Genomic DNA, 12,166 nt, shown 5'->3' on the forward strand with positions numbered 1-12,166 from the left:
ATGATCTAATTTTTCTTTGAAATTGAGAAAACTGCAATGAGCAATTTTAGATATATGAGAGCAGCCAATTTTATATTTTGAAAATAAGAATTGGCTACTGTCCCTGATAAGATAATGCCTTTTCTTTTCTTTTCTTTTCTTTTCTTTTCTTTTCTTTTCTTTTCTTTTCTTTTCCTTTCTTTTCTTCTCTTCTCTTTTCTTTTCTTTTCTTTTCTTTTCTTTTCTTTTTCCTGCTGTGATTCTTTGAGTTAAAAATCTATCCTTTGAGGTTGTATTTATCAAGTGGATGACTTTCCAGCACAGCATTTTACAAGAATGGAAAGCAATTTTATGACATGTTGATGTCTCATATTTCAAATTAAGTAATAAAATCAAATAAGAGAAAATTTTACCGGGAAGAAGAAAAGGTAAACATCCACATTGCTTTTCTATGTGCCGTGCTTTGCATTCCTTTAAGCAACCAGAAGTGCTGTAGGTACTAAAAGTCTGCAGCTTGATGTTAGGGTTGCATTCTCCCCATGGGTATTCTTGGTGAACTGTCTTGAGATAAAATAAATACCTGGTTCAGGAAATTTTCCTGAGCCAGTACACCCCTTGGTACCCCAACAAGAAAGACTGATATACATTTTTTACTTTTACTTTTTTCCTTGTTATTACATTTATTGGGGTGACACTGGTTAACAAAATCTTTTATTTTTCTTTCATACCTTTTTGATTTTTTTTTAGTTGACTACATTAGCCAATTTTCCTACTCTATTAACATGAAAAAATATCTGAAGGTAAGTATAATAGTGGTCCTTTAACAGTATCCCAAATGCTCTGTACCTTAATAAAACCAGATTCAGACAGTCTGATTGCTCTAAACATTGAGTCACATAAAAATATTATCATTTATGGAAAGTATATGTTAGCATATTCATCAGCTCACCCACAAAACAGCAACCAAAATCACACCCCCAAATTTTTTTTATTGAGCACCTATTTTGTACCAGGCAATATGGTATGTGCTTAATTAATGTGAATCCACTTAAACTTCATACTAACTGTGAAAAGGAAATGTTATTCACACACATTCCCCCAGTGTACAGAGAGGAGAAGGAAATTCAGGGAGTTGATTAAAGAAGCTACAGAGCAAGTATCTGGCAAATGGAAACCTGGCAGACATGTCTGACTCCAACATTTCTGCTTTTCCCACTTATTTTTCTCCTTCACAGAACATCCCATTGAGAAAGTGCACAGTTCAGCAACTTAGGTGTCTCTCATACTTCCTGAGCCTTCCATCTCTAATGCGATTGAAAGTTATCTTGCATTTGCTAAGCTTGCTAGCTTCCACTTACATTGTAAATGTGAATTTACTGTTTTTCCTATGTGTGTCTACTAGTAAAGTATTTGAAATAAAACTGGAATTTCCTGGGGTGTTCTAATGTCATGGAAGAAAGTTTTTTAGTGAGAAATGTTGTTTATGCGTATATGTATTCACTACCCCTTTAATTCTCTCATATTATACATTTTGCCACTATTTACCTTCACTTGGCGGATGGTTACCCGTGCGTGCATGCCCACAGGTGATGACAAACCTAACCCGTCAAACTGTGGCACCTTCTTTGGTGAATGGATGACAAAGATGATTCCAGCATCAACAAAATCAAGAGTGGGGTCGTCAGTGAATTCCTCCTGAAACAAAAATATACCCTCTCCCCAATTACAAATTGACATTAATTCTTTACAAGTTTGAGATTTAGTTTTAACATGACAGAATTTGATTTACTTAAAATAAAATATTTCTGATCAGTCCTTAATCTCTTTGTAAGCTGTGAAAATTAAACACCTAACACATCCTTTCTAGGGTTGAATCACATTTTAAGGCTTCGACAGTTTTGCTTGGATCACTTTTACCTACGATGAAGGCTATAGACGTATTTTAATCATCTACGTTCTGGCTCTCTCTTCACCCAGTGGCCTTTTATTTGCTTTATCTTCGGCTGTTCTCTTTGTTTCATTTGTTTTAGAAAATTATTTGGCATTCTTCTTTTCTTTGTAAATGAAATCTCTGGCTTTATTTAAAATTCAAATTAAGTTTCCTGTAAGAGTGAAGACATACACTTTCTCTAACCCCTGTGCTCTTCTTTTATCAACCTTATATCAGATAAATAAATTTAAGACTATACTTCTGGGGATTTGGCTATTAGTTTCAGGATACAAGGAGAAAGAATGGACTTAGGAATATAATGATTTTTATTGTGAATGGGTCAACTGTATTATGGAATTACATTTAATAACTATGACTAATATTCCATTTATAACTCAGAACCCCATTTCTCTGTGGCCTGCTATAACACTGTATGAAACACTTAACTGGCTCATATGAAGAAGTATTTCAGTGTCATTTACTTATGGAATGTTGTATTGAATATTCAGATTATAGTTGCATTTTAAAGTAGTTAGGAAATTCTAGCTTGTAAAATTTGTAATACAGAGTTTGAAATGACCATATACTTTACAGCTGAGTGACTTGAAAATATTAATCAGATAGATATACAAGCATGGGTTCATGCACTGAACTGTACAGTACTGTGTTTAAACATAAAAAATGGGATACAAGAGGAAGTTATCCTATATAATAAAAGATGAATATGCAAATCAACTGAACAGCAGAATGACCAGTCACTATGATGTGCACTGACCACCAGGGGGCCGACACTCGATGCAGGAGCTGCTCCCTGGTGGTCAGTGAACTCCACAGGGTGAGTGCCACTCAGCCAGGAGCCCTGAGCTGGGCTCAGGGCTGGCGAGCGCAGCAGCAGTAGCAGGAGCCTCTCCCGCCTCCAGAGCAGCACTAAGGATGTCTGACAGTTGGACATCCCTCTCCCTCCTTACTTCCTGCCTGCTCGCTGCTCCTTAGCACTGCCATGGAGGCAGGAGAGCTTCCGCCACTGCCGCTGTGCTTGCCAGCCATGAGCCCAGCTTCTGGCTGAGCGGGGGTCCCCCTGTGGGAGCACACTGACCACCAGGGAGCAGCTCCTGCATTGAGTGTCTGCCTCCTGGTGGTCAGTACACATCATAGCGACCAGTCGTCTGGTCGTTCTGCTGTAAAGGTCGCTTAGGCTTTTATGAAGGCTATAGACGTGTTTTAATCATCTACGTTCTGGCTCTCTCTTCACCCAGTGGCCTTTTATTTGCTTTATCTTTGGCTGTTCTCTTTGTTTCATTTGTTTTAGAAAACTATTTGGCATTCTTCTTCTCTTTGTAAATGAAATCTCTGGCTTTATTTAAAATTCAAATTAAGTTTCCTGTAAGAGTGAAGACATACGCTTTCTCTTTTATTATATAGATTAGTTGAGCAAGACCGCAGGTGAGGAATTAATCTTGGGTGAGAACTCTATCCGGAGCTCTCAAAGGTAGCACCACTTCATCTCCCAGGTGTCTGGACATTAAAACCCAAGTAATGAGAACTGTTTAGACAATTTACACGTTTATGGAAATTAGGCTTAGTCAAGGTCCACTTATACAATTTTCTTTATATAAAAATTATTTTTATCACCTTTACAGATCATAGATGCAATGCTTTGTGAAATATCTGTATATGGCTTCTTTCTAAAACACATTGCCTTATTTACATGTAAATCTAAAATTTATTTTTTAAATACCCAGCATCATCTTACATTAACCATAAGTAACGAGTTAGAATTGTTTGGTTTTCTTATTTTGTGGTACAACCATTTTCTGGAGTCACAGTAATGGTAGTCAGTGATATAGCTACAAGTGTCCAGGTTATTGCCTCTAACGTTTGTCTTTTAATCTCCAACTCAATAGTTGCACCCATAGGACTCTAAATTAACAAAAAATAAAATAATATCCAACTTGTAGGAACAGTTTGATAGGGCGAAATATTTTGATCAAATCTTTTAAAACCCATGCTTATTATTATTAGTCTTAAGCTCTGGCTCGGGTTAAAAAAATGCAATACCTGATTGACATTGAAGAGCAAGCTTAAACCTCTTCCAGAGACACTCACTTTTTCCCTTGCTTCAATATTTTCGCCATGATTAAAAGTAAAACAATTTCCGTATTCAGTGAAGACATGTGCGAAATCCTCCAATATGAAAATGAACCAAATAAAACAAAATCAGCGGGGTATGTTGGTCATTTCTAAACTTCAAATTGCTATAAAGTTTTGTTTTTTTCTTAAATCACAGGTGTCTAAATGAGCATACAGAAATATCAAGAAGAATAGATAGTCTAATTATTTATATTCAATGAGAGTTTTCATTTTTTTGGATACGTACTAGTCAATATGTATGTGATTCATTGAGACATTTTCATATGTAATTTAGCATAGTTTAAAAAACATTTAAAAGTCATTTGTTTTATATTTGCTAAGGATTCATAGAAACATATATTTTATTTATGGAGAACTCCCTCAGCATCCTTTTTATAGAGCCACCCCCCCCCCCCCCCGACTGTGCAGGGTCCTAGTGGGCCAGCCATCAGCTTGGCTCCTTTGATCCTCCTCCTCCAACCACCTCCACTATGGAGATGCATGTGATACAGCAGGGCCAATCTTAATACCCCACTGCTTTGTATCAGAGATTGTTTCAATAATTGACATGTGTCCGAAGTAGAGCTAATTAGAATCTCCCATGGGATTTGTAAGTGGATACAGGAGTAGACAGCATAGGCAACTATTTTAATATGGTGCTAGAGTTGTCAGCAGCCTTCTTGGCTCTGTGTGAGGAGGACATCTGTAGAAAGAAGCCAACTGGAGTCATGAGATGGAAATTGAAACAGCATATTAATGATAGTCTCAGAGTCCTTTGGCTGAGCTCCTACTTAACTCAATTCATTCTTTTTACTCTTAAGCTTATCAGAGTTGGGTTCCTGTAATATGTACCTGAAAATGTCTACTACAAAATTCCTTGGTCATACTTTTAAATATGTCTGTAAATAAAAAGCAATATAGAAGAGCTTCTCTTCTAAATTGAGTTTAGAGCAGGGCTTCATCTCTGTCAGATGTCTCTCAGGCACTTCTTTTCTGTTTACTGTGGGCTAAGGAAGGCTACCGAAAAGATAAGAAATTGTGTCCTAGGATCATGAATTTGTGAATCATCTAAGAACACATACTACAGAATGACTGATACAGGAACTAAGGGGAAAAATTCCCTATATACTTTGCTTGCAGATTCCAGATATGTCAACAATTTTATCTTAAATGTAAGTAAATAAAAACAAGATGTTATGAGTAATTAGAGAAATATAAATAATTTTTATAGTCAAATACTGGGCCTGTCTCATTTTCCATAACCTCTGATATAATACCACATGCATAAAAACAGCATATTCTTGCTTAATGGTAATAAAAATGCTGCATTGGAACATATTGTTCACTGATGAATGGGGAAATTAAAATAACACCTTATGTTAAATTTGTGTTTCTTTTGGAAGGACTATTATCCTGCAACAAAGGCAGCCAAAGATTTATGTTCTCTACCTTTTCTTATCTAATTACTTAAAAAAGGAAATATGTCTCTTACATAACTATACCCTCTGACATCATAAGACTGAGCTAAGAAAACATAATCGTTAAGCAAATTTAGATTGTCCATGGGAATAAACTTTATCTCATTGTGAAACAGTCTGGTAAAGTAGCTTATTATTTTGATGATATTCAAAGAAACAAATCATTACCTGTGAGCCACATGGCTTTCCAAAAAAGTCACATTTCAACAAAGTGCTGTTGTTGAGATAAAAGCCATTTTTCCTGACAAACTCTGCAATGCTGAAGTTTTGTTGACTTGCAAGAAAATCAATAGCCTCTTTAAAACCAGTAGAATTGGCACGGATTTCCTGGAGATGGAGGACTTTGGATACAATATTCCATAAGAAAAAAATAACACCAAATTTGGCTACAGCTTCAGTTTGGAACCTATCAGTAGGAATACAGGTATTATTTAGAATAATGAAAACTTGTTTTTATCTAGAGGACAGAGCCCACACATCTAGATCATACCAGATTCTCCTGCTTCTCTCCTACATTTCCCCTCATTCATAATACATTCAAGCAAAATTAGACTCCTAAGAGGTCTTTATCACATCCTGTAACTTACCTTGTGTTTGTACATACAGTTTCATTTACCTAGAATACCTTCCAGACCTTGATATGGATACACCCTGATGAATCCTCAAGACTCAACATAAAGGGAGAGGTAGAAATGTGGAGCTGATAGAAATGTAGACTTTGGAGCTAGATCTCCTTTGCCATTGTGGTGGCTTTGTACTGTGTTTGCATGGCTATGTTGAAACTGCAACATCCCCTTCCTTCTGTGTATCTGGTTACAACCTGGAGCTCATTGTTGGGCAGAAGTTATGGTTCCTCACTCTCACTGGGTTCATGGTCTGACTCCACTTGTGGCATGGGACAGTAGCCAGGAGGACCCTTCCTCCAACTCCTGCCCAATCTCCTCTTTCAGCTTCTTCAGATCCTGGGTCAGTGAGAGGACAGTCTGGAAAACGTGCCAACTTATCCTGCAGGTCACCTTGAAGACGGGTGGCAGTGAAAAAGAGAGACACACATCTCCAGCTTCTGTTCATGCCCTTTACTTCATATCTATCTGTCTTTCTGGCTGCTGACCTTGCTGACTTCAGGCCCAGCCCCTGTGATTCAGTGGGGGCTCAATCCCTATAGGATATCCCTTAATTTATATCACTCATGCTGGTTCTGTTTCTGTCATGGATCATGGTTGTTAGAGCCACTTAGTAGTATGACTTAGCAAATTCCATCTCACTGTGACTGTTTTCTCACTTCTAAAGTTGGTATATGTTATTATCACCTATCTCAGAATGTTATTTCTATGATTGAATTATCTTTCCTAAACTATTGAGAAGAATGCCTGAAATGTAGTGAGTGCTAGGTAAATATTCATTATATAAATGCTTCACTATTGTCAAAGTGTTTTCCTGGCAATCGAAGCAGAAGTAACATATTTGATCTTACTACTCTAAGTAATTTGCAAGTCTCTTATGTTCTTGAGCAATTTCTGCCTTGCATTATGTACTGTTCTTTATTTGCATACCTTACATTCTTTTCAAATATGATTAATATTTCGATACTATAAATCTTGAAACTGAACCAACTTTCTTTAAATTGACTGCTAGAAAACATGGAATGAAATGTGTGATCCACTCTTGATAAGTGTAAGGGACCGTGTGGCTTGCATATAACCTCACTCCTGGGCTCTCTTTATGTCCCAGGTTTTATATTTTATTTTCACTTCCCTTTATGTTATTTTTATGTATTTCTTTTCTTTCTTATACAAGCCACATTAAACCCTTTCTTAGTTAAAGTAGGGCATACACAAAACAAAAATTGGGGAAAAAAATCTCAGACAAATATCATACAGTCTTTTAGAGATAAGAAACTGCTTTCATGAGCAGTCTCTAATATAACACCTTACTTAACCAGCTTTGAGTTTTGCAAAGACTGTCTTAAAACCAGAAGCCTAAGCCTTGGCCAGTGTGGCTCAGTTGGTTGTGCCTCAGCCCATGCATTGCAAGGCCATGAGTTTGACTCCTGGGCAGGGCACATACCTGGGATTTGGGGCTCTATCCCCAGTAGAGGGTGTGCAGGAGACAGACAATTGGTGTTTTGCTCTCACATCAATGTTTCTTTTCCCCTCTCCCTTTGTCTCTCTCGGATCAATTTTAAAAAACCCTCACATATTTATTTTACAAACCTCAAAACAAAAAACCCAGCAGCTCAGATTCTAAAACCTTATACCTATCCTCTTCTGACTTTGTCTTTTTTTTGAAATACGTTTTTATTGATTTCAGGGAGGAAGGGGAAGAGGGAGAGTGAGAAAGAATCATTGATTGACTGCCTCCTTTAGGCCCCACACTGGGGGTCAAGCCTGCCATCTGGGCATGTGCCCGACCGGGAATCAAACCTTGACCTCCTGGTTCATAGGTCGATGCTCAACCATTGAGCATGGCAGCCTGGCTGACTGCCTTTCTTTAGCGACGCTCTCAAGCCTCCATCTTAGGGATAGTCTAACTAACTACAGTATATCTGGCAACCTTGCTTTTCATTTCAGAAGTGTTTCTGCTGACCTTTTGAGGCATTAAGTTTACATTAGCAACAGATTTGGGGTTGAAGAACAGTGTGAGCCCTAAATTGAGTAATGGGCCTTTAATTTGCTTCAGCTTTCTAACTTTGAATGACTCACAGGATCTGCTCCAAAGTTCTGTGACTTTGGAGTCCCACACAGGCTGAGTCACTACTGCCTCACACAATGTTCTCTGGATGCTTTTTAGGATGATTGTGCAGAGAAATGAAGGAATTTCCACACATGTAGGAGGTATGCCTACAATAGATTAAAAGGTTAAAGGGGAGGGGGGTGCATTTAAAAATATTAATAGTTAGGATCATAAGGGTAATTTAGGTAGATGGATTAACCTTAATGAATAAAATCTAACAATATTTGGAACAAAGGAAGTAAAAAGCTTTGTAAGGCATATTCTTCAGCATAAGACCAAAATCTGTTGCTGAATTTATTTTCAACTTCATTTCAAACTTCAAAATTCTTTCAAAAATATTCTTTTAAAAATCTTGCTTAGTTATAGTTTACCTGACTCTTTTATTTAACATACTGGGTAAGAAACTAGTAATAGAAAATAATAATAAAAGTACATTGGTTTGCTTGAACAATTTAAACTGACAACCAATTACTAAAGAAGTCCTTCTTATGTACATTAATATCTCTAACTACACTTCCCCAAATTATGTGACCCAAATGAATGTTTTATCTGGTGTCCAAGTTGATGCCTAATTCAGTCCTTCATTGAGCCTCCCTAAAACAAATCTAAATCTACCATGTATTAGCAGGAAGTTAATATTTTATAAATCATTTTGTGAAGATGAAAAATGTATAAGAATGTCTTCTTTTTGAGCTCTCCTATTAATTAATTTTAACACATTAGAGTTCTCTAATTAATAAAATCTTTGTTATGTGTTCATTTCATATTTGTATGAAAGTCATGATTTTGGTTTTTATGTAAAATGCTTTAACACAATTTTTTGCATTTAAACCGAGGTTTGGAATAAAGAAGTACAATGATTATTGTAAAGATGAAGAAACAGAACTTGAGTTACTTGTTTATTTGTGTGTGTTTTTTTAATCTTTTGAGTTGCTTGTTTAAAAACAATGGACAAAGTAACTTCACTATTTACTACATCTAATCGTGTTCTCTTATATTTATAAAAGAAAACAAGTTTTTGCAGTTATTTTTAGCAAATATAATGGAAATGTATGACACATTTTATGGTCAAGATATTTCAGTGGAAATTTTTAACACAGAGACACTTGAAAATCACTCCAAGTGCTAAATTTTTCTTTTCTTTCAGTTTTATTTTGAATTGGCATTTTTGTATTACGTTTATTAATTTTAACATTTTATTGGTATTAAAACATGTAGGTCATTATTATCACTTGTTTATTTTCATGATTGTTACTGGAAATGATTTTGTCGTATAGAGTAGTCCTATTAAAAACGATCCACTCTGAGCTTCATGTACGCTGGATAGCTCCCTGGTCCTATGGCAAATATTCAGAAGTCTCTTGGCAAAGTTCCCTCACCTCGCGGATATAGTCCTATGGCCAAGGTATATCAGCACAAGTGTTTGATTAGGGATCGGTGAACAGATCTTTTCCAGTTTCTAGATAAGGGTCCTCAAACTATGGCCCGCAGGCCACATGCGGTCCGCAGAAAACATTTATCCGGCCCGCCGCTGCCTGTCCTGCTTAGCAGCCGACTTGTCCCGGGCCCGCAGTGCGCATGTGTGGAATGTCTGAGGGACAGTGAACTGGCCCCCTGTTTAGAAAGTTTGAGGACCTCTGTTCTAGATGGTAACTTTATGTAAATTGCAATGTTAATTAAACCTTATTTTTCCTCATGTGAATTGAATGCAATGCAGCTTAGAGAAATGGTCTTCAAATTGGGATGGGCATGTGCTCAAGGGTACTCATGAATAAATTTCTAGATCCTCTACTTTTAAAAAAGAGCCTGCATTCACAATATTTATCCAATCATTGATGAAAGAGGTTTTACCCTTCACCTATCACAAATCTTAGCGTATAATGCCTACTGGTATTTAACAATCTTAGGGCTCTTAACAGAGGCATAAATAAATTGTAGCTTACTTCAGGGGAACCTTGATTGGTTCTTAGACTTAATTCTAAGGCTCCTTCAACCTTTTCTTAGCTTGTCATGCACATATTTCTGATTCGGGTAAAACTTAATGTTAAACACTGGGTATTTGGGCCTTTATTGGGACCCTGTAAATTGAAAAAAGGAGATGTAGTACAATAAAATTTGTTATTGTAAATATAATTTGGTTATTTTGTGAATCTTCCAGATTATTGTGATATTTAATCAAAGTCTAGATAAAAATATACATAATTCATATCAATGTACTTTATTTAATAAAGTAGTTAAAGTTTTATGGACTCATGAAATACAGGGTGTCCCCCCAAAAATGTATACACACTTTGAATAATTATTAATTCAAATGAGTTAAATCTGTAAAGAAACATCAATTGAACTATCAGCTGTTAAAGTGTGTATACATTTTTAGAGGGACACCCTGTATTTATTCTCATTACAGTTAATCCTTATCCTATTTTATATAACAAAGTTTATAATATTTTTGATATCCTAAACTTAACACATAAACATTTAAGCTAGTGGTTAAAAAATCAATTTTAAATATGCACATCAAATTATAGTTTTTCAAAGTTCCTTTATATGACACATGAGCTAAAAAGTTTGAAGATCATTTGCTTTGAGAACTAGACAGTAGGCAGCTTGAGTTCTTTACCTGATCTGTTAATAATTTGCCAAACAATGTTGTATAAAATCCTCATGAATGAGTATCTGAAGAATCTATCTGTCAAATTAACCTTCGGGAGTTGAGGATGTCTCTTATCCCTACAGTACTGATGATGTCTTAGTTCTTTGTCATCTAAGGAAGAATAAGTCTCTTATAATTAATACCAAATTTTTGGACTGGAACCGGATTTTTTGTCTGCCAGAATCGAAGAATGAATCCACAGGAAGAAAGAGGTATAGCAAAGGTGGAGATTTATTGAAGAACAAGTACAGACTCCCATGTGGGGAGAGGGAAGAGTTCCACAGAATGGACTCCCAAGTAGGGAGGGGGAAAGGGTCCCACTGAGTTTTTTTTCCCCCCCATGGTTTATAAAGGCTACAGTTCCTGTGTCCTGATATCCCCTCTGATTGGTGAATATTCCCCTTCGAATTGGTTACTATAGTGATTCCTGAGCCCTCCTCCCTTATAGTCCTTCCATTCCTCTGGGCTTTCTTCTTTTCCATTGGAATGAAGAGCTTCCTTCTGTTTATTTGCAAATATAGATCTTTCTTGGCTACTTCCAGTTCCTTTGTCTTATGGAAATATACCTGTTGCTGCTTCCTTGTCCTATGGAAATATACTGTTGCTGCTTCCTTGTCTTATGGAAATGTAACTGCACCTGGCTTCCTTGTGTTATGGAAATGTACCTTCTCCCAGTCTGCAGCCCCTTGTTTTTTCCATGGACCCCAATTCTAAAAAATCCCTAAGCCTGCCTATAGTCCCCCTAAAATTCCTGCTTCATAATTAAGAACTTACCTATTCCACAATTAGAGTGTCTAGAATATTGAATCTATTTTGACTTTCTGAATTTCAGTATTTTCACAATGATGTTGCTGACTGCTAATCTCTTTGTATTCATTGTATGGAAGTTCATTGAACTTTTTGGATGTGTAGATTAAAGCTTTTCTGCAAACTTCGGGAGAAAGTTTGGGACTTGATGCCTTAAAAATACTTTTCTACTCTCTTCACTCCTTCTCCTTCTGTACTCCCATTTTGCATGTGTTTTTATATTTAAAACTAGAAGCCTGGTGCACAAAATTTCTGCACAGGAAGAGAGGGGTGGTCCCTCAGCCTGGTCTGCACCTTCTCACAATCCGGGACCCCTCAGGGGATGTCTAACTTGCTGGTTTAGGCGAGATCTTGCAGTTATAATCCTATCTAATAAAAGAGAAACATGGTAATTACCGTACGACCGCTACCCTTCCCATTGGCTAATCAGGGTGATATGCAAATTAACTGCCAGCC

General features: G+C 36.7%; 1 protein-coding gene across 1 annotated transcript in view; it reads right to left on the bottom strand.

Annotated features, from left to right (window-relative positions):
- Positions 1–12,166, bottom strand: part of ASIC5 (acid sensing ion channel subunit family member 5) — a gene marked incomplete at its 3' end in the record, with an annotated part of 28,752 nt that overhangs the window by 11,944 nt on the left and 4,642 nt on the right. The window contains exons 3-6 of the mRNA XM_081092341.1: positions 5,686–5,923; positions 3,968–4,093; positions 1,525–1,674; positions 393–540 (exon numbers count right to left, since the gene is read on the bottom strand). Of these exons, the coding sequence (XP_080948467.1) occupies positions 393–540; positions 1,525–1,674; positions 3,968–4,093; positions 5,686–5,923 (662 nt within the window). The remainder of the gene's footprint in view (positions 1–392; positions 541–1,524; positions 1,675–3,967; positions 4,094–5,685; positions 5,924–12,166) is intronic.

The sequence above is a fragment of the Myotis nattereri genome, assembly GCF_964212035.1.
Source record: "Myotis nattereri genome assembly, chromosome: 5".
NCBI classification, from domain to species: Eukaryota; Metazoa; Chordata; class Mammalia; order Chiroptera; family Vespertilionidae; genus Myotis; species Myotis nattereri.